The 22715-nt window shown below is 42.5% G+C and overlaps 1 protein-coding gene across 1 annotated transcript in view; it reads left to right on the forward strand.

Moving 5' to 3' along the window:
- MSH2 (mutS homolog 2) overlaps positions 1 to 22715 on the forward strand; it is a 45959-nt gene continuing 23244 nt past the window's right edge. The window contains exons 1-6 of the mRNA XM_068186529.1: positions 1 to 258; positions 2349 to 2503; positions 2903 to 3181; positions 3487 to 3633; positions 4640 to 4789; positions 7645 to 7778. Coding sequence (XP_068042630.1) covers positions 39 to 258; positions 2349 to 2503; positions 2903 to 3181; positions 3487 to 3633; positions 4640 to 4789; positions 7645 to 7778 — 1085 coding nt within the window. The 5' untranslated portion in view covers positions 1 to 38. The remainder of the gene's footprint in view (positions 259 to 2348; positions 2504 to 2902; positions 3182 to 3486; positions 3634 to 4639; positions 4790 to 7644; positions 7779 to 22715) is intronic.

Raw genomic sequence — 22715 nt, forward strand, 5'->3', positions numbered from 1 at the left:
GGCGGCGGCGGCGGCGGCGGCGGCGGCGGCGGCACAAGATGGCGGTGGAGCCGCCGCGGGAGGCCGTGTGGCCCGAGGGCGCGGGGGCCGAGGCGGGCTTCGTGCGCGCCGTGCTCTCGCTGCCCGAGAAGCCCGACACCACCGTGCGCTTCTTCGAGCGCGGCGACTACTACACGGTGCACGGCGCGGACGCGCGGCTGGCGGCCCGCGAGCTCTTCCGCACCCGCGCCGTCATCCGCCAGCTGGCGGGGGCACCGGGTGGGTGGCGGCGTGCGCGGGGGAGCCCCGGGAGCGGGGGGGGGCCCGCCTGCCCCCGGCCTGGCTGCGGCGGGCCTCGAGGGGGAGCGGAGGAAGGAGGTGGCCCCTGGCAGCCCCCGGTAGTCCCTGGCAGCCCCCGGTAGTCCCTGGCAGCCCCCGGTAGTCCCTGGCAGCCCCCGGGACGCCGTGGCGGCCGGTGCCCCGTTGGCAAGGCCGAGGCCTGCGGGTGTCACGAGGAGGGGGCTCAGAGCGGCGTTTCGTGGGTGGCCCGGGCTCAGGGCGGGCGGTGCTGCGGGTCCCTGCCCGCCCTCCCGGGGCGGCTGGGTGCGGGAAGGGAGATGCTGAGCGGTGCCCGTGTTCCGGTGTCCGCTCTGGTTCGTGGAGGCCGGGAATCACGGAGTGGCGTTCTTGGCTTTGGAATGTTCCCGTGTGTTTCATGGGCTTTCCTCGGGCGGCCGCGCCGTGCTGCTTTTCGTTTGTCACTTGGTATAAGGCAGGGCAGCTTGCAGATGTCGGGGGTGAGAGCATCACGATAAATTATCTTGTCGGAAGGTACAAACCTTAGTATTAGCCTTGACCTCGAGGATCACAATGTTGCTGAGTTATTGGCTCAGATTTTACAAAATAAATCTCTTTTAATAAACCAGTTTTTTTTTTTTTTGAAAACATGGCATTCTCATATGCTTTTTCCTTTCTATTGTGAGTGATGAGGTCATAGGTAAAGAAAAACATTTAAAAACCCCAGCTCTCCCCGAAGCTTGATGTGTCTTCCTGGCTGGAGACATGCATCAGTGTTATTGTTGTATTCAATTTGTTATTTTGCAGTTATTTTGCAGGTGCAATGACGTGACTACCAGCTCCAGTTTTAAACCCTCTCAAGCCTTATCTACCACATCCAACTAAAAGCATAAAACTGCACTTTTTGCTTTCAGGTTGATTTCAAAGTACATATGAACTTCAGCTGCTCCCCACCCCCTGCTAGTGTATTGTCTCAGCTGAAAAAAATAAGAAAAATTGTGTTTTGTTGGGACAGTTCTACACTGGGAAAGAGAATATAATTATGTAGAATGAGGGTGGTTTTTTTTGCCTATTTCAAAAAAATCTTACTAGATGTTTGAGGAAAGAAAATGAAAAATCCTACTTAAGAGAAGCCCATAAGTTCCTATGGGTGTGGAAGTTTGCTGTTTAACATCCTTGGTGGAAAGGGAGGAAGAGCCTGAAATGCGACTGTGGCATGCTGCTGAAAGAGATGTGATTCTCCCTGTTGCTCGTGCTTGGTGGCTTGTCTGACTCCAGTGTGTCTGACACCAGTCCGAGTTAGTTCCACTTCCCAGCCTGGCAGAAAGCTTGATGTACTCACCTGAAATCCTCATTTGCTCAGGAGTGGAATTAGCTTGTTCTGAGAGTGGGCTGCTGCTGGCGTTGGGGAGGTGGAAGTGGTATTGCTCCTCTGGGCAGCTACATGGAATTAAATTTGTTCAGCTGCATCCTCTGCTTGCACATACAGGAGCAGAAGCAAGAAATTTGTCAATTAGGCACTTTCTAAGTGAGGTTTTAATGTAAACTGCTATTTTTTTTGATGATATATTGTTTTTGCTGGATACATTATGATAAAAGGGGAATGTCTTGGCGCACGTGTTGTGTGAGTGTGAATAGGGCGGCAGTCTTTTCTGTCAACAGAAGCTGCTTATCCAGGAAAGAAAAGATGTACAACAGGAGGACCTGTAGCAGACTTCTAATCCTTATTAAATGAAAATATGTGAAATATTAATTAGTAAACAAACCAAGGCAAGAATATTGTCAGAGGGGAAGGGGAGGAACATATCCCTTTGTATAAATTAGCATACTTGTTAACTGAAATTAGGAATTGAACATTGTTTTTATTTGGAGAGAATGCTTTCTTCATTAGTATTAACCAGTTGAATGTTGTGGATTTGTGTTGTTTCATGGGATCTACGTGTTTGCTTCTTTGATATTAAGACAGTGCCTTCTGAAGGCAGTTCTTGGGGATTTTGATTACAGAAAATAAGAAAATAAGCTTTATGAAAAAATGCAGGTATCTCATAATTGTCTTTTTTTTTTTTTGGTAGGAACTGAGAAGCTTGAGAGTGTTGTGCTTAGTAAAATGAACTTTGAATCTTTTGTGAGGGACCTGCTTCTGGTTCGTCATTACAGAGTTGAAGTTTACAAGAACAAAGCAGGGAGCAAATCTGTCAAAGAAAATGACTGGTATTTAGCTTACAAGGTACAATTTTCAACCTTTCTTTATAGTTGTGAGATGAAAGAAAAAAGCCCCATAGCTTTTTCCTGCTTGGAGTTTTGGGATTTTTGGTGATGAAAAATCACACCTGATTGTTGTATCTTGGTTATGTGGCAGTTGTACAATATCACTGTCTTTTCTACTGCTCTTAAGGCTGAAAGAGCTTGACCTGTGTCTTTGCCATAGGTTGGGAAATCAAGGAAACCTGAAGTGCTTTCCTCTGTGTAGGTGATATGTAAAATTCAGATGGTTAAAAAACCAGAAGAGCTGTGTATTTTATATGAATGGACTGCTCGGTACTTCGTTTTATCAGTTGTTATTTTGAAAGAAAGAAAGTGTGTGTGTACGCTGCTTTTAAAAAAGTGTTTCTCTTTTTCTAAGTAGGGTTCTCCAGGAAATCTTGCCCAGTTTGAGGAAGTTCTCTTTGCCAACAATGACATGTCCACAGCCATTGGGGTTGTGGGGGTGAAGCTGTCTGCTGCTGATGGGCAGAGAGTAGTAGGAGTGGGCTATGTCGACACTACTCTGAGAAAATTGAGTGTTTGTGAGTTCCCGGATAACGATCAGTTCTCCAACCTTGAAGCTCTACTGGTTCAACTGGGCCCGAAGGAGTGTGTGCTGCCAGGAGGAGAGACCGCAGGGGAGATGGGGAAACTCAGACAAGTAAGGGAACCACTGTGGCTGACAGACAAAACCTCTAAAAAGCTCAGTTTTTTAGCCAGGCTCGGATTTGTGGAAAAACCAAGGACCAGTATCTAAATTCGAGGAAGTTTTGATTTATGCATGCAGAATGTATTGCTTGTGGATTTATTTGCCCTTTAATCAACAAAAGCTCTAAAATCTCGTCTGACAATCCTCTCCCTGCAGCCTAGAAGTAAATAAGTACCACTGCGGGGTTTGCTTCTGTGTGGTCAACATCTGTCCCTTAAATACTGAAATTAATTGATAACTGTGTTTGTGAACAACAGGTCGTTCAGAGGGGAGGAATCCTGATTACAGACAGGAAGAAGGCAGATTTCACAACAAAAGACATTGTTCAGGATCTCAATCGCTTGTTGAAATCAAAAAAGGAAGAGCAGCTGAACAGTGCAGCACTGCCAGAGATGGAAAAGCAGGTGAGCAGTGTTCAGTGTGCCTCTTTCTAAAAAGTGGAGTGGTGTGTGCACCTGATGTGAGCTGATCTCCTCTGCATTCTTGCTGAAGTGTTCAGCAGTTCTGCTAGCTTGGGTCTGTGTTAGAGCTGCACACCAGGGCTCTTGGAAGAAATGGAGAAAACCATTCACTTATGGCTTTAAAGGAGAAACTCCTTTAAATAGCTAAGCAAATAGGCTGCAGAAGAGGTGCCTCCTGTTCATAATCTGTCTACCCTAAGGACTGAAATACAATACTCTGGTTATTTTGCATGATAGGAAAATTGGTATTTGAAAACAGAGTAATGTTTATGATAATATTTTTTGGCTTAAGTATATGATTTAGTGCCTGCATGTTTGTTCTTAGCTGCAAACAAGAGGCAATTTGTTGAGATAAACAAGTTTTAAAATGCCCTTCACTGCTGATGCTCACTGCAGGTGTAAGACTCACAATTACGCTCCCTTAATGTGTAATTTCATAACAGATTAGAGTTGTTTGAAGTGTGTTGCAGCTGAACAAGTCAGTCACGCTGCTGCTTCTCTTTTGTGCTGGCACTCAGCAGTGCTGTGCAGTGAGTCAGATCAGATGCTTGTTCTGGCTGAAAACTAACCCTGAAACCATGTCCTGAGATGATCCAGCATATCTCATTTATCTGTGCAGTATAACTTGTTTGTGTTCCTGAGCTGGAAGCATCCTGATAACAGCTTTGGAAAGCTGGCAAGGTGTGCAACTTCACATTTTGTTGATCAGATTATGCAGATGGCTCGTGTGTTGTTCCTGCACCTGCCTAGAACGACGCCGCAGTGCCGTAGAACGCCCCTTTGGAAATGAAGTCTTGTCAAACAGGATGAGTCTCTCATAGCCCTGCCAGAATTGACGTGGCTCAAAGTCTTCCCCAGCTGTAATTTTCTGGGAGCATTTATCAAATCCTCTTGGATTCATGAGTGTTTCTAACTAGAATGTGATGTGTTTTTTTTTAAACAACTTCAGGTTGCTGTTTCGTCTTTGTCAGCTGTTATCAAGTTTTTGGAGTTGCTGTCAGATGAGTCTAATTTTGGACAGTTTGAACTGACTACGTTTGATCTTAGTCAATATATGGTTCTAGACAATGCAGCTGTTCAAGCCCTCAACCTTTTTCAGGTAAGAAATACATAATTCAGTTAGTAACTGGTTTACAATATACTTAATTACTTAGCTGCTTGATAATGAGCCTGACTGCCCAACTGCAGTTCCCCAGATCCTGATTAATGGTGACTTCTACATTATAGCTTTGTTCTCAGTTACTCTCCTGCAATGTGTGTTTTAAACATTTAGATACTCTTACCACCTTTTTAATTTCTGTTTCTTGTTGGTTTATGTCTGGTTTGGAAAGACAGGTGTCTGCTAAGGAAGGCAGGAGCCTCCCCTGAAATGGAAAAAAGATGTAGACTCTGTCCCTCTGAATTGAAATTTGAATAAATTTGAAATTAGGGTGGGCTCTCAGGCAAAAAATATGGGAGCAGGAATACCAGTTCTTTATTAGGGAAGAAAAGAAAAAGATAAAATAAACAATGCAGTGACCAAAACAACACTGACAGAATCAGAATACAGCCTGACACCCTGTTGGTCAGGGTGTTGGCAGCAGTCCAATTGGAATTGTGGCTGCAGTCCTCCTGGAGTGTCAGGTGTGGTTCTGTTGGAGCAGTGATCCTGTAGAAAAGGGTGCAGTCTTCCTGCAGTGGAAGAGGCAGCTGTTCCTCTGGGAAATCCAGTGCAGGAAAAGCCATGCTGGTGTTCCAGAAACTCAAGATTATATCCAGGTAGGAATGCTTGGCTCCTCCCTCCAGGCAGAGCATCTCCCAGTGGGATGTTCTACTTCTTATCAGTCCTGCAGTGACATTCAATAGCCCATTATCAGCAGATGTCTCCCCTGAGAGAGGACTGGTTTGTGGAAGAGATGAAGAAAACTGCCCACTTAACAGAAGACAACTGCCATACAGATGGCAAATGGAATACATCTTTCAATCTGGGACAGATTATTTTAAATGTAGAAGGGGAGAGGAGATCATCAGGGAGGTGGGAAGTGGCCACAGGAGTTAGATGGTGTTAGTGGAACATGCAGCACATGGCAGGAGCAATGGCAGTGGTGTCAGGAAAGGAGGGCTGGCAGTGAAGAGGACAGCACTTGAGAACGTTCTGAAAGCACCGTGTCCTGCTAACTGTCATGTTTTGATGCCAGTTTTACCTTTTTTACACACATTTTCTACAAATCCAGACAGGTTGTGACAGACTCCTTCATACCTCCTGCCAAATCTGTTTTTCTGCTTTGCCCATTTCTATAGTTAGAGGAAAATGTGGACTCGAATTCATGTGCTGTGTCAGCTTTTTTCCTGTTTCCACATTAGTAAGCCCTGCTTAATGATCTTTGCTTGGGCCTAATCTTGCATTTCAGACTTATAAGAAGATATCACAGATTATGGCTCCTGTATGAAGGAATTTCTGCAGGAAAACAGAGCATATATTCAGCATCTGAGCTGGTTAGCCCCTGAAGAGAGATGTTCTGAATTTTAATTTTTTTTTTTTATTTCCTGCTGCTGAGCACCTCTCTAGGGAATGAAGCAAAAAGTACATCTCTTCTCAAGCTTTATGGAGGGCGTTCTAGGAAGTTCTGTTTTAGCTACATTCCTTTACAAGTCCTTGCAGGTGTTACATGTTTTGTGATAGGAAATAGACTGCTGTGCCTTCAGGGGCTGTTGGGAGCCTTGGAACAAAGATTTTTCCATGGAGCAGGAAGCTGCCTGCGTGGTAGGATGTGTGTGTGGAGGTTTTTGGACAGCAGTAAAGCAAAGTCAAATTATTTTGTAATTTGAGTTGCTCTGTGAGGTGTAAAGTTCTTGCGGTGCAGCAGATGCAGTTGATTTTCTGGAATGTACTGTACCTTACACATTGGATGTGCTGAAGTAGGTGATTTGTGCATATTTATGTATTCTGTGGCACTTCCTTACTTTCAGAAGCTTTTAGTGTGTCATACTGCCCAGAACACTGAGAATTGGCCCATGCACTTTAGATATTAGATCTTCCAGGGGCTGAATGGGTCAGTACTGCTTCTCATGGCGCTCATTTCCTGTTGTTGTGACTCTGGTTCTACATACAGGAGCATCCAGACCTGAATGCTTGCTTGCTGTTTTAGTTGCAGCTTTTCTTGTGTAGAGAGGGTTGAGATTTTAATTTCAAAAGTCAAGAGTTGAAACAAACTTGTTTGTTCAATATTAACCAAAATTTTTGCTTTGTAGCTGTTTGTGCGAAAACCAAACCGCAACAAAAATGCCCAAAAGGCTGTCTGGAGTCCAGCTAGTATTAAACCTGAGTTATGGGTAATGAACTATAATTTGAACAGAGCTGAGTTTGGAGGTGTTTATAGCACTGCAGAGGTAATCTGGGGAAGCTTGAGAGAATTCAAGGAACTGCTCTTCCCCATTGCCTGATTCTGTTGTGTTGTTCCCCCCACCAGCAACCCCTAAAGTTCTCAAACCAAACCCCTTGAACTTGAGTCCTGTTTCTTGCTGCTTTTTTGTGATGGACAGGACCCCTATATTTTTTTGACCATAAGAAGAGCAATCTAGCAAATATATAGATGTATTTCCACTTTTGCTAGTCAAAATGCAAACTGCCCCATGACTAGGTACACTTTAAACTTTGCTGTTCAGTCAGGGTTGGTTCCAAAATAGACAAACCTATTCCTTCCTTCCTTCCTTCCTTCCTTCCTTCCTTCCTTCCTTCCTTCCTTCCTTCCTTCCTTCCTTCCTTCCTATCTTCCAGGGACCAGAGTGTAAGTACCTTAATGCTGCACTGTTTCATTTCCCATTTTTGGTGGGTGCCAAGTTTAATGGAAAAAAAAAAACAAACATGTTCTGTTCCTAAGTAGCTGTGTGTCATTCAGTGGGTGTCAGTAAACTTCAGTAACTTTTTTGTTTTTCCTTTTGTTCCTTTATATTTTTTCCTTTCATTCTTGCCAGAGTTCTGTGGAAAATGCAAATACTGCACAGTCTCTAGCTGGTTTACTGAATAAATGCAGAACCCCTCAAGGACAAAGACTAGTCAATCAGTGGATCAAGCAACCACTTATGGACAAGACCAGAATTGAAGAAAGGTAACAATATTATGTTTTTAATAGAGCTAAACACGTTAGTAACTATTTTATACAAGGCCCTTTCTCTTTAAGCACAGAATGCTACAACCAAGAAATATTAGTGGTTGGAGTCTTTTGTGTGCTGCCCTGTAATGCATTGCAGTTAGAGCCGAATCTATTTTTCCTTGAGATGCAAATTGACAGGTTAGTGTTAAATTAAATGCTTTTTACAATTATACATTTTAAAGAGGAGGTACAATAAGTTTAGATGGTGTGAATGATGCTTTGGTACAGGCTAAGGCAGTGCAGCAGCCACTTACTGACTTTGTTCACATGCAGAATCTCAGCCTGTATAATAATATTTTGATGTCTCTTCAAGTTTGCCAGTTAAAAAAATAATCAACAAAAACACACCCAAACAACTAAGCGGTTGTGAGGTCTTCCTGTTCCCAGAAGAAAGCTACATCTGGTCACAGTGGGCCACTCTAATCGTGCCTAGATACCGTGGGGGCCTTTTCTTTCTTGCCCTTTGGTGCTGCCCTGCCAGTGGGTAACAGTACCAGTTGATTAGAAGCCTTACAGAATCTGGTAAATCTCTGCTGAGAATGCACGGATTATTCTCAGTCCTTCAGAGGGGATAACTGCAAGGGCTGTGTTCCTGCTGTGTTTGTTTGTCTTGAGTGTGTTCACCACACAAATACAGGTTACACATTTTCTTAAACCGCTCCTATATATACTGTCCTTTAGTGATCTAAGCCCAAATTTCATGCAACTCTAGCAACCAGCGCTACAAAACGTGTATTAAAGTATATCCTGACAAAGCAGAAGAGTCTGGAAAATTGAATTCAACTTTGACAGATTCTGTGAGGCTCTTATTTCAGATAAGGCATTGCAGATATGTCTGTATATGCTGTCGGGCACAGATCCCTACCACCAAGAAAAGAAATCTTGGCTTGGACGTGCTGATATTTAAATAAGTTATGCAAAGAGTAGTTGTGGTTTAAGTCCAGCTGGCAGCTAAGCACAGAGCTGTCTGCTCACCTCCCTGGTGGAATGGGGAGGAGAGGCAAAACCCAAAACACAGCGCTGTACCGGCTACTGAGAAAAAATAAACTCTGTGCCAGCCAAAATCAGGATGATAGTTTTCGCTCTAGGCTTCTGGAGACTGAATTATTCTGCTTCTTTTCAACAAGTTTTTCTGCTTTTCCTCATCCTTTGGAGAATGGTGTGTAGTAACTTGATCAGAGCCCACTTAGAAATGTTGTTAATGTGACGCTGAAATATTTGTTCCCAGGTTTATTGAATGCTGTATCTTACAGCATGTGTTACAAAAGCTTTCATTGCTGGTTCTTGACCAAGTACCCAAGATCATCTGTGTCTGTCAGTTTTGGATCCTAAGATCTGAATCAAATTTAATTTTGGGATTGTTTTTAAAATTTTGAAAGTTAGAAGTCCCATCTTGTCATTTTCTTATGTCAAAGTAAACATTAGAAATTTTAACTTTCATGTGACATGTTTGCTTATTACTGTACATCTGAAATCTTCCAAGTTTGGAAGAGACAGTGTTTTCTTTATAGAACTGGGGTTGAGTTGTAGGCAGAAAATGTAACTTGACCTGTTTTGTAGAGTTACTATCACTTCTGTATTTTGTGTTGCGATTCTCTGTGGCTAATGTTGGCTGCGTGTAGGAAGAGGTGTATTTAAAGGAGGAGCGGAGTAATTAAATGGAGTTAAGCTCTGCGAAGCTCTAAAGGTCAGCATATTCAAGTGTTAAGAATTTGCAGGAAGTCCACTGATCACCTCCTGTGTCTTGCCCAGCTGCAGAGACCTTGGAGCTGCAATTTGTTAAAAGTACTTTGCTTTAACCTCTACTAATGGGCACTGAAATACCATAGAGACACCTTGTCTCTTTATTCTGCTGCATTCTGTCTGAATGCATCTTGCTTTCAAGTACTACTTGGATGAGCTCAATTCTCTGAGATAAAAGCAATGTAATTTACTTGTAAGCTTCATCCTCCCAAACTTTATGCTTTTCAAAGAGTGCAGAACTGTTCTTTTTTTAATCCCAAGGAACAAGTATGATAAGAGAATCTGTTAGTGAGATGTACTGGCAGATTTAAATATCTTTTGAAAGATATGCAGTTGCCAAGTTGTTTTCTGAAGACTTTACAGTATATTGTGGCTGTTTTAAGGATTGCAAGCCACAGTTTAGTACATAAGGTGGCTTGAGAAGGAAATACCTGGACTGCTGTTCTTTATGTCTCCTTTGTCATCAAGGTGAGCTACTGATTGTTTCTTAACTTGGGTTGTGCCATGTTGAAGGACCCCATTTAACACTAACCAGAGCAGAACTCCTCAAAGCAAGCAGAACTGCCCAAGCTGGGCGGATGTTCAGTGGCTGTTCCGAAGGAAGCCTCCTGTTTTGCTTATGCAGGAGGTATTGGACTTTACTGTTGTCCCAGTAGTGTAAAATTGGTGTCTGAAAGTTTCACCTTTTTTTTTTTTTTTTGTTTTCACAAGTTAGGCTGTTGTAAAGCTCTGCTAAGACCTGCAGGTGGTGCAAGCCATCTTTTGGAGATAAAGGAATCCACTTCTTCCTGTAGTTTGTAATCTGCAGCGTGTTGTTAACCTGCATGGATAAATGGAACACAGAGTTGAATCAGCAGTCCATATTAACTCTTGATACAGTAGCAGCACAAATTAAAGTACATGGTGCACGTGGTTCAGATAAAATGGTGTTTCCTGGCAGGAGCAGCTCCTGATGAGAACTGAGAAAACAGAGGCACCTGATAGCTGCGTGTCTTGTAAGACTTGGGGTTCTGCCAGTATCTGTTTGGTTTTTCCTGATTAAAAAAAATAATTATCAGTCACGAGTGTACACAATACAGCCCTACTTCTCCTGTGTGGTATGTTCAGAAGACAAGTACATGAGGTTCTTGCTCCTTGTCTCACAGTCAGCATATTTGAAATGAAAATGTAGTTGCAGAGCCAGCATGTGCAAATACAAATATTAATTGCATAACCAAATTGACTGCAATACAGCAGGCAGCTTCAGTGTGTCATGTTTATTCTCCAGGTACTGGAAAGTCTGAGGCATGTGGCACAGTGTAAAATAGTGCTTGTTCTGTTATGTCCTGACAAGAGAGCTCATGCTGAATATATTTAATTTTTTTTTTCTGTATTTGGGATAAACTCTCTCTGACATTTATGCACATAAATAAAACATTCCAGCTCACCTTTTTAATGCTTTATGTGTACTGTGGTTGAACCTCTTATGTGCCCGTGTCCCATGGAAAAGGTGCAGGGGTCTCTGAGGAGTTAAAGGCCGTGCTCAAACATCACTTGCTCTGATCCAAGCCTGTTTTGAGCTTTCCTCCTGTCTTTCTAAATATCATGCTGCATGGAGGCCACATTGTAGAAACAAATCCTGTCTCTGGCAGAGTCAGGAAGTAATACATTTGGGAAGCTCAAGGTGAATAAATGGCTAGAAGGGTAAAACTTCCAAGTTTGCAGAACGTTTTCATGCATCATGATTATTTAAGTAGCAGTTTGTTTAAAAAATAAAGAAAACCCAACCCCAGCTTGTTGCCTTGAGACAAGAAGAAACATAATCAAAGGCCCTGGCTCTCTTGGAGCACCTTGGGTGAGGCATGAGGATGGTCAGACTCCGGAATGTGTGCTCGGAGAGGTGGAGGGATCTGTGCTCTTGCTCAGTTTGACTGAAGTCAGCCTTGTTTTGAGCAAGGGCTGTAACCACAGGCCTGCAGTTCCACTGGGAATTGTTCTGCTGTTAAGGTTTCACTGCTTTTGTCTTCTTTTCTAACCTGCAAAGCATTGCAGATAGGCTTTGTTGCTGTTGTCGTTCTGGTCAGCAGCTGTGCAAAGACCTTCGGTGTTCCTGAGTACAGGTCAGGAGCTCTCCACAGCCACAGACCGAGCCCAGGCAGCTGCAGTAGCAGTGGGTGGTGGCCTGTGTCCTCATTGAGGCAGGAGAAGATGTCACCAGCTTGGAGGTTTGTCCAAATCACCTCTTTAAAACGCCTTTCAGGCACTGGGAGTGCTCCTAATGCCTCTAGGGAAGCGTCTGAAATACAGATTGAATCTGTTCAAAGACAGAAATGTGATTTCTTATTGTCGTGGTGCAGTAAACATTTCCCATGAAAGAAGCTGTCATTCCAGTGACATGAAAATGGTGTTGGCTTCCGGTAAGCCTCTGGAAATGTTAGGAAAATGTCACCTTTGTCATTCCAAAAGTTACCATCACTCAGCTCCCTAGAGAAATATCTGGAGCTTGAAGCTCTCAGTGCTGCTTCTTTAACCCTCTTCACCTATGTCTACTGTTTTCAAAACTACTAATTCACCTCTTCATGTGGGTTTGCTTGTAAAACTGAGGTAGCCATTGAGTGCTGTCTAGAGAATTAGACAAGAACTCTACTAGTCAAGCACACGTCACACAGGCCATGTCTCTAGGAAGGAATGGCCATCAAAATCCCAGGCTCTCAAAACCTATCCAAAGGCTGAGATTGCTGTGTTGCAGAAAGACTTATTTTTAGTTTTCTTGGCTGCTGAAAAAATTCCTTTCATGACACCTTCAGGTGTGGGGAAGACAGTGTCGGTGCTTGTGTTCTGTGTGTTACCCAGATCCTTTATCTTCTGGGTCAGGGATCAGCAGTCAGTGTTGCAAATCTGTAAATTACAGGTGGCATTGAGTGGTGCAGCACTGGAGCAGGTAGTCACAGTATCTCCTAGTTGATACCTCCAGCTTGCCCGCTTCTTCCACGCAAGTCCTCACAAAATAAACAGAGGGTTTAAGCTTTTAGTCATTTCTTTGTCTCTGAATTTTGAGGCTCAACAGAAATGAAAATTAAACTAAAATTTGACTGAAATGTCAAGATTGGTTTTCAGACTCGTAAGACACGATGAAACTGCTGTTTATTTAGGGAAATGTGAATCTGTAGCTGCCATACTGTTCTTTGGCTCTCATCCTGCCAAAAGGAGGTGGATGGCACTTACTGCCATAGTTAAATTTTGATTAAAATCTGTGTTTACATATTCAGGACTCTGTGGAAACTTAATATGCACAGGAGCAAAGCTCCCAGGTTTGTAACAGTGTCCTTGGTAGTCACTATTTTGAACACTGGATACAGGAATATGGTGTGTTCTCCGTGAAAGAACAGTGACCACATTATTGTTTCTGCTTTTTTAAATTTATGTCCAAGAACATTAGAAAGGTGACATGTTAGGACACTGCAATGGAAGCTCTTGGCGAGAAAATTTTGTCTTGACTTGTAATTTAATTTTATTTATCATGTATGAGCATTGTAAGAGTCTTTAATGTTTTGTTGACATACAGTTTTGAGTTTCTTCTGTACAGAATGAATGCAAATTAAGAAATATTTGTTTTTCAACAGCTAAGAAATACAACTTGTTCAGTATGCTTTTAGTTTTAAAGAAATGCACAGGTTAGCAATTTAAAAGGTTATTAATGTTGATGGAGTAATGTAATAAATGTAACCTCTTAATTTTAATAATATATGGAAACTTGTAAGGAATAAAGCCCAAAAAATAATAATGAAAATACCTTTTCCTCAGCTGACTGTAGTCTTTGAAGACCACGCAGTAATACGGTTTATCACTGGATCCCAAAATGCCATATTTAATTAAAAAGCAGGACTGGCAGAAAACCTCCATGGTTTAAGGCATTAAGCTGGGAAAACAGCCTCTGCTGCTTTCCATCTTGGGCTTCTCTGGCAGGTTTTGGGTGGAGCAGTTTCACTGTGTGGGGTTAATGAAGGTGCCCATGACTGGGTAGTATTTGGTGAGTCCTTGCTCCATCCTCTTCATTGTTCTTTGTTAGGATAGAAGAATTGGAGCTTTATTAGGAATTCCTAAGAGAAGGGCAGTTGTTGTTTTGTCTGGAAGCCTAAATACTGTGTTGTTCTTGTCTTTATTCAAATTAGGATCTTTTTGCCTTCCTGTCCTTATCGCTTGCTCACACTCTCTGTGCTGTATGTAGGGTTTCTTTGGTCTTCAGGATTTAGTGTGAGATTTTTTCATTTGGTTTTGACTGTGGCCCTGAGTTGTTTCATGGATGGCTCACACTTAAAATCACTTTAAATCAAAGGGTTCAGTCATGGACTGTGGACTGCCACCTGCTCCCTTGTAATTGGCACTGGCACTGGTGTTCTGTAGCTGACTCGTTCATCTTTTGATGGAGAGTTTATCATGCTTAAACAACCAAAGGTGTCATTTATGTTGGATAGCAGATAATCCAGAAAAACTCAGCAGTTGCCAAAAGGGGCACTCCATACCTCCTGCTTCCTTTTGTTTTTTTTTTTTTTTTGGTCTCACAGCTAAAGAATAATTTGATTTGGTTTGTTCACCTCATGAAAACTAGTCCTTGAAAAAGTGGGGAAAGTTGTCAACAAAAATTAATCCTTCTGCTCCTCTGCAGCTGGTCCATAGGCTGCTATTATCATGAACATCCTAAGTGCAGGTCAACAAATACCAGAAGCCAGGATCTGTTCAGATTCAATAATCTGACTTGAGTTTGCTTTCTGCTGGTACTTTGACGGTTTTAGAGATTGTGCCAGTTGATTTATGTTGTGAGTTAGATTGCCAAACTGCTGCAGGAGGATAGAATGGATATCTGCCTATCCTTGGGCTGGAATAGTGAATCTGTGAAATGGAGCTGGGCACTACTATTCCTCAATAAACCTGCTGCTTTCCTGGCAAATTTGCTGTGAAGATGCTATTAGAATATTTTTGGCTCCTACAGAAAACAGACTGTGAAAATTTTATGAACAGGACTAAATGCATGGAAATAAACATTGGGAAGACGAAAAGTTTGTCTCTGACAAAGATTTTGGGAGATAGGTCTTGTTTTATGAGCCTGCCCTCATATCACTTTTGTCTGTACAGTTCCTTGAGGGTAAGAGACTGCTTAGTCCAGCAAGTTTGCAATGGGGTTTGAGGTGGGAAAGGATTTGCTGTGTTGAATATTCAAAATTCAACTTTGCTGGTAGATACTCTGTTTTTTTCCTTCTGTAAACATGCATGTTTAAAAGTTGGGAACACTTGTTTATCATTCTGTGAAGTAGTGTGTTACTATAAGGTGAGAATTTCCCCTTTTTATGCTAGTTCCTCATCAGGTGAGCTGTTTAATTCATTAGGGGTAATAATTTTGTTATTCCTTCACTGTGAAAGGGGAGGGGGATCAAATCTAAATAGTGCTGTTACATAAAACTGGTTTGAGTGGCAGGTCTTGGTAATAATTAAAAAGTAGAATCAGAAAGTACTTTGCTCTTATTTGGCAAATACAGCTTTTGGGAAAAGAAAGTAATGGTTTGTTTTCCTTGTCTATCAGTAGGATGGTGACCGTTCCTGTATGTAACACACCCAGGCTGAGGAATGGGAAATAAAAGACACCTGGTTCTGGTTTGAAGTGTGGCTGTTGCGATTGTGTAGGTGTAATTGGGATGAACAGGTGTATGAAAGTTTCTTCAGAGTCTAGACAGGAGCGATACTTCTTGTTTTAAACGTTGTGATGTTTTCAGGACCCGAGTTCTGGTCTGCCATGGGAATGTGGAGTAGTCCCAGCCAGGAGGTGAACCCTCAGCAGGAGGTGGTGACAGGCAGATGTCCCTGTGTCCCTGCTGCAGGTGGCCTTCAGTCTCACCTGGAGAGAAGCCGTTGGAGCCCTGGCAAGCTCTGGGCACCTCCTGCCTGCAGAAATGCTCCTGCAGTCCCCCTCTACTGCAGTGAAACACAGCTCACAGCTGTCCTGCAGCTCTTGGCCATGGGCAGGGTGGTGGTCAATGAGCAGTGCCTTGTAAACCAAGGAAAGATGATTCCCTGTGCCTTCTCCTCCCTGTGCCTTCTCCTCCCTGTGCCTTCTCCTCCCTCCCTTCCTGCATCCCAGTCCTGCACTTGCTCCTCAGCTCTGGCTGCAGGAGGCCAGGCAGAGCTCTGCTGCTCTGGTGCTGCTTTATTTGCATGTTCTTCAGCACCATGCCAGGCACTCGCTTCCCTCAGGGTCTAAAAATATTGCTGTTGCAGCAGTCTGCTTCAGGAGCAAAGTCTTAATTGCATCAAGTGGTACTTTGCTGACAAGGATTAAGACCAAATATTTTATTTTTCTGCTGAAGAATTGTTTTCTTCTTTACTTTGCTCAATCTGCTGAGGTCGGAAAGTTCATAAGCGCTTGTGCAAAAATAATGAATTATTGGTAACATCAGACTTGGGTAAGTATCCTGTGAGGGAAAAACCCAATGTTATTTTAACTGCTTTTCCTGATAATTCTGTTTTATTTTTTATTCTGATCTTGTTGTCTTGCCTCGTGGTCAATACATGCAGTTATCAATGCTTGATTTTTGTAAAAAATCTTCATGCTTGATTTTTATAAAAAATAGTTACTTTGTGCCTGGTCCCCCTGATAGAATCCCAGGGCTTTAATTTGCCCTCTAGCCTTTGACATAGTACTCAAATAGTGTATTCAGAAATTTGCGTAGGGTGGCAAAGAGTCTGTTGCTTCCCTGATCCATATTAATTTTATGTTACATAAATATAACTGATATAGAGGAGTGTGAACTCTCTTTGTTTGGAAGACTGCATTTATTTGAATTACAAAATTTCTCTGAAAATGGACTGTCCTGAAGTTAGCAATATCCATTATTGTTATCATGGTAGGATGATTTAGGGACTAATTAGGGAAGCTAGAAAAGGCATGAGACTGATATTTGACTGTGGCTTTCTCTTACTTTGCTTAATATTAGAAGTTTAACAGCAGGGGGCCTGATCTGTGCAGCTGCTTAGTAGCACACTGTGTACCCAGAGCTGTGGAAAGAGTGTGCAGTTTGATTTCTGTGGCTCTCCTAGGGTCTAAAGCTGCTCTTCAAACCTTGCACTCTGTATTACAAGGGATTATACTTCAGCAGGGCTGTGAAAAATAGGATATTCATGTTCTCTTCAAGTTACATTTAGGATTAAAGGAGAAGAGGAGCGGGTTGTGAAGAGCTGCACTGTTGCAGTGGAGTGAAGGGCAGTTGTTAGCGCTCAGTGCGCTCTCAGGGCTTCGCGTCCGTGCCTGCAGGTAGATCCCTTGGCTTCGTTCATTTAAAACCTGATGGAGAGAGCGTGGCAGGTAGAAGAGCAGCGGGTAGCAGCCCTACCTCACGCTTCTCCTGGTGGCAGGGCTGCTTTCTGCCAGCTGGGAAGTGTTGCTGGCACCTGGGGCTTGAGGGCATAATTTCCTAGCCACTTTTGGCCAACGTCAGGACACGGCTGGGCTTGTCCGCAGCCGGCAGGGCCACCCCAGGCTGAGGTGAAAAGCAAACCCAGCCACAGCAAATGAAGGTGTGTGTTTGGGGAGGGGGCTGCAGCTGGGAGCATCACCCTCAGTGTCAAGCTGAGGTGCCCACAGCTGCCTCTCCCAGGCTTTGTTCCTCCAGCTTCGTGGCTGGAGGACAGAGCAGGACAGCTCTCCAGCTGTTCCCCTGGGCCAGCTCCTGTTCGCTCCCTCTGGCTTCTGTGTCTCGGCAGAGGGGAAGTTGTGGTACTCTCTTTGGGTCCAGAACTGTGAATGATTGCAAAAGCTTTTAAGAAGCTGGAGAGATGATCAGAGTCCCAGGGTGCCAGCATTGTCTCTCTAAGAACACAGGCATTACAGGTGAACTGAGAAATGCATCCCCCTGGGGCTCTTTGTTCCTGATTTGCTGTTTCTGTTAATCTACTGTGTGAAACAACATCTGCTCATTTGTTAAAAGCCTGTAATTTCACATCCCTGTCATAAAACAGTAATGCACTTCAAATTCTGAATTGAGGAAGAATATACACTGTTCTACTTCTTCACTGTCATCTTCAAAATTCTCTTTTGTAAGCAACTATCTTTTAGTTTAGCTTTTTGGGGGTGTTTAGGTTGTGACAGTGATTTTCAGGGAGGGAAGCTGTGAGGTCATTTGATAATTCTGGGACTGAGGAAACAAAACCAGCTTGGTGCTCACCTGGCAGGAGGAAACAACGACAAGGTTGCACGGTTTGGGAAGGGCAGGTGGGGAAGGTTTTGAGCCATTTAGCATGGAGGGGAGTCCCTGTGAAGGTGCAGGCTGCTTTTTTTTTTTTTTGGCAGACAGTAGGAAGAAGTCTTGACTACCTGGGCACAAGCCTCCCACCTGGGTGTCTTGGAATTGCCTGGGTTGTCTGCTTCTGAATTACAGGCCCTCGTGTGTCCATGCAAATCTGGGAGAGCTGGAGGAGAGCTTGCTCAGGTGAGCAGCTTGTGATACTCAGACACAAGATTTTGGAGCTTGAGTGATATTGTATTTCCAGATTGGTACAATTTCATTAAAACAGCAGCAAGATTCTGACCCCTGCATGGGATGTTTTGTCTCACGTGTAAGAAGTGCTGGAGAGGTGTGTGTACATCTCATCCAGAAAGCAATGTTCTGAGTTCTTGGAGAATCAAAACCTGGATTCAGATCTAGTGTCTTCAAACACTGGAAGAACTGGTGCCTGTGGTGAGCCCCTCCCAAGGCTATTGCTGTGGCTTGGGTAAACGTTGCCATCAGCTGGAGCTGCCAGAAACCAGAGCAACTTCTGGCTGTGCAGAGGCTCCAGTATGAGCTGAGTGGGGACTGAGATCAGTGATCCTAAGCCTGTGATGCATGACTAAAATAAAATGGCTTTTGATGGTATTCGACTCTCTAAAGCTGCTGGTTCTTTATTCCTCAGGGCTTGTGTTACATTTATTTCGAATTGTTTGCAAAGACCGCTCTAGTTTCATTAAAAAAAGTCTTTTGTGCATAACTGAGCACTTCCAAAAGCACGCGTGGGTTGCCTAGCTATTTTGCATTGTTATTTCTTTGCGCTTGTCTGAGAAATTTTGGGTGTTATTTTTATAAATGCATGCAGCAGCTCTGCTTGTCTGAGGCAAAATGACCTGGGATAGTCAGTGTGATTTTTATGCTGCTGTGTGCTGAATTACTAAAGTAATTTTTACTTGCCAGGGTTCAGATTTCTGATTTAGGCTCCCATGTGCTGATCTTAGGTGTCTGCCTTAATACTTCAAAGGCTGTAAAGCATACTGAAGTTCTTTGGCATGAAAAGGGCTTTGTAAATTTAAGGTCTCTACTGCTTGCCTGAGGCAGCAGACTGGATTATGGCTGATTTTTGGGAGAGAAATGATTGTCTAGGGAACAACTTGGTCATCAGGAAAAGTTTATAAAGGGAGCTTAGGGGACAGTGCCTTGCTTATTTCTGGTTGGAAAAAAAAAATTCTGGTTGGAAAAAAAGAATTTGAAGTATTTATCTATTACAGCAACTTGCTGTAGTCTGGGCTTCCTCCAGGATGTTAAAATACCGTGTGCCTTGTGTGAAAAAGAAAACCCAGTTGGAACAGGTAAGGTGGTGGGTATCATTTTACATGTCTAGGTTAAGCATGTCCAGGGAGGATTTGCTTTGGCTACAATGGATTAAGAAGAGGTCTCAGTTTGAAAGGAACCTGAGGGAAACAAAATAATGGTATGTGAGGTATTTTTCCACTTTCCTTTGTATAAAGAAAACAGGAAATTAAACTGATACAGCTGTGCACATTCTGTAACTTGTGGTGAGGTGAAAGTCTCAGTATATTTTAAAGCAGTCCTTAATATGCTGCTTTTGTAAGTGGTATTTCGTGATTAAAATTCTGCATAATCAAGTAGAACAGTTGGACAGGGGAGTTGGTGTTAAATCTGCAGTCAAAAATCCTTTAGCACGCAGAGAATACAAATGTGTGCTCTTCAGAAGACTCAGCTGTTAGTCAGGAGAGTTACAAACTTTAAAGTCTTCTTAAAAGTAAGTGAGATTCTCCTTTAACAGAGTGCATTCTTAGTTTATTTCAGTGTTAACACGTTTTTCCTTGTGTTGTGTGGAATTCTTAGTACAGTTTTTTTCTGAAAGCATTGATGAGTAATTGGGATTTGAGGTCACTATGCTGAGGTAATAACTAAATATATATGTCTCATTTTCAAATATGTATTAGTGATTACATATGGATCCCAGTTTCATGAAATGATTAAAAAAACCCCTCAGAGTCCTTTTTTGAGCAGAGGTGCTTGAGGGAGGTGTTTTCTTTCCTGCATGGACAGAGAGGTGCAGAGCTGTCCAGGGTTTTGTAGGATGTTGGCAGAGGAGAGATTAAAACTCCAGATGCTTTCTAACTAATCTTATTGCACACTGCTTTGTTGGGTTTTGCTTTTGGGTTTTTTTTTTTTTTTGTGTTTGTTTGTGGGTTTTTGGTTTGTTTTCTGTTGTGTTTTTGTTTGTTTGTTTGATTTGTTTTTTTGTTTTTGGTTTTTTTTTGGTGCTGGCCAATCTTGCTCAGGAATTATAAATATTCCTTTTAACTGTGGCCTTTTATTTTCGTCTGTTAGTTTAGTTATTATTTCTACACACAGAATTCTTTTCTTTCTTCATAAAAATCTATATACAGATCTGGCATGGGTCATGTTTTCCTGTTAACTTAAACTTTGATATTCAGCTGTGTGAGAACCTAGAAATAGAATTAAACCCTCCTGACAATGCCTGTGTTGAGGCACCTTAAAAGGGTGATGAAAAATGCTGCACGGGTGTGGCAAGGGAAGCAGCAATCTCTTCTGCTGTCAGATGTGATGCAAACATCAGCGGAAGGGAAGCAGTGGTGTGGAGGCTCAGGAAAGTGTGTGACATAAATTAGATTGAAAAAACCACATTTGTGTTGTCTTTTTCTCTGTGTGTGTGTGTGTGTGGTACATTGGCTTTTTGTCAGAAGCTGGTTCAAGAGATGCCTCTTACAGCAGTAGAAGCGTGGAGAAGGTGGAATGGTTTGAGTTGGATTCTGGAATATGCAGCAGAAACGTGGAGATGAGTGGGTTTTTCCCTCTCTCTGTCCCCCAGAGCACACTAAGCCTAATGATACTTGTTAGAGCACAGAATTCACAGCTGGTAAACAGCCATGGTTGTGCTTAGCAGGAATAGAAGGTGGTGGTTGCTGTTTCCAAATTAAAAGCACTGGTGCTGGTTTTCAGTTACGTCAGCTGCAGTCTTGCGCACTGGTTTTGCAAATTTAAATAACTGTCTTGAAACAGAGATTTCCTTTATGTTCTAGTGTGGTTTCACTACTTATAATTGTTTCTGTTATCTTGACTGTGCTGCCTTAGATCTGTGGGGGAAAGTTTTGCCCTGTTTTCCTTTCCTTTTGGCTCTGTGGCAGAAATGAGTTATCTAGTGTCAGCTGTTGTTTGATTACACATTCTTGGATTTTTAAAATTAGTTTAATTTTGTATTTCCTTTTTTTTTTCCCTCTCAGTTGAACTTTATATTAAAAACAACCTGTCATTTGATTTCATCATGACTTGTGAGCATTATTCATGGCTTATGGTTGCATTACCTTTCTATCCAGCAACCTTGTATGTATTCTTACCAATAAGGAAATTGTTATGTAAAATGTGGCGTGAACACGAACCTGTCAGATGTATCTTTGTGGCTGGCAAATGTAAGGGGGAAGATAGAACACCACCAGGAAGGTCATGAAATGTTAGTCTAATTATCATGGTTTTGGCAGAGGAAAATTGTTTGTGCTGATCTGAGAACTCTTTGAACTTGTCATTGTGGACAAAAGAGGAGGGAAAAAAAAAATAAATTAGAGCTTTCAAAATGCCTTTGACAGGTCTTATCCAAGAGGCTGTTGAACAAGCTGAGGGAGTCGTGGGATGAAAGTGAAGGGTTTGTTTGTGCAAAGGGCACAAACGGGGGGAAAAAAAAAACACTAGATCCTGGTAAAGAAAAGCTCAAGACTGCAGAAGCTGTGCTTGAGATGTTCTTGAATGACTTACAGCAGCTGTGCAGAATTTAGGAAGTTTTCAGAAGTGATTCTGTGCATATATCTGCATGCTAGGATTATTGATTTTCTAAGGACCTCTTGGAAGAGAATCTAAGTTCTCTGACTTTAAACATAAGCCATGAGAGGGCAAGATAGCATCTGATGTTGATGGTGAACTAGAATTTTGCACATTCTTGCATGTGTGAAATTGGTCACCAAAATGAGAAAAATAGTTTCTATATGTGAAATTTCATAGTTGAAATCATGGAGTAGTCAGTAGTTTAAGCAGGTTGGATAAACCCAGAAAACTCAAACTCTTTGTTTCCTGCTGCAGGCAGGAATAGCATTTCTCTGGGTTAATATTCACTTTGATAATGGATAAACATTCTAAATGTGTCTTGCTTTCTTCGTGGTGCTTTCTTAAAGTGGAGAAATATTGGGATTTTTTGAAGTGCAGTAAGGTGGTTTTAAACAAGAAATGAATGCAATTTTCCTCATAATGAAACTTGAAGGTATTTGCAACGAGTTCCTCTTTATGGGTCGATGGTGTGGTGATATTTTGATAACGGAGAAATAATAAATAAGTTTACAGTTGTTGCATAATAGCTGGGAAGTGAGAGGACATCGCACCAGGATAGCACAACCTCTTGTGTGTTTGCCATGACTAGAACTGCACAAGGCCAGGGAAGGTAACAGTGGGAGAAATGGGTATGCCAGACGGATAAATCCTGCTTTGTTTTTGCCAAAGGAATTGTTTCCAGATTACAGGACTAAAAATGACCAAGCTGCTTGGTTCCTGTGGGGAGGTTCACGTTGGCAGGTTGGTTCTTTCTCTAATCCCTTAGTGGGGAAGGAGCACATCTGGTTATTTAGGCTGTTAAGCAGTTGTATCAGGCGTCTCTAGTTTGGTTTAGTTCTCAATGCTTTTTTCCCCTCAATATTTAAACAATATCTGGTCTTTAAAAGCTTTTTTTGGTCACTGGTTGCTGCTGGCACTTCTGAGAGAAGAGTTTGTGATGTGAGCCCTAAGTGAGGTCTGCTGGGTAAATTGAAGGGCTTTGTGATAAACATGGCAATGTATCTGCTGTGAAGAGATCGTGTGCTCTTGTTGTTCCTCCAAACCA

This window comes from Anomalospiza imberbis, chromosome 3 (assembly GCF_031753505.1).
Source record: "Anomalospiza imberbis isolate Cuckoo-Finch-1a 21T00152 chromosome 3, ASM3175350v1, whole genome shotgun sequence".
In the NCBI taxonomy this organism is placed as follows: Eukaryota; Metazoa; Chordata; class Aves; order Passeriformes; family Viduidae; genus Anomalospiza; species Anomalospiza imberbis.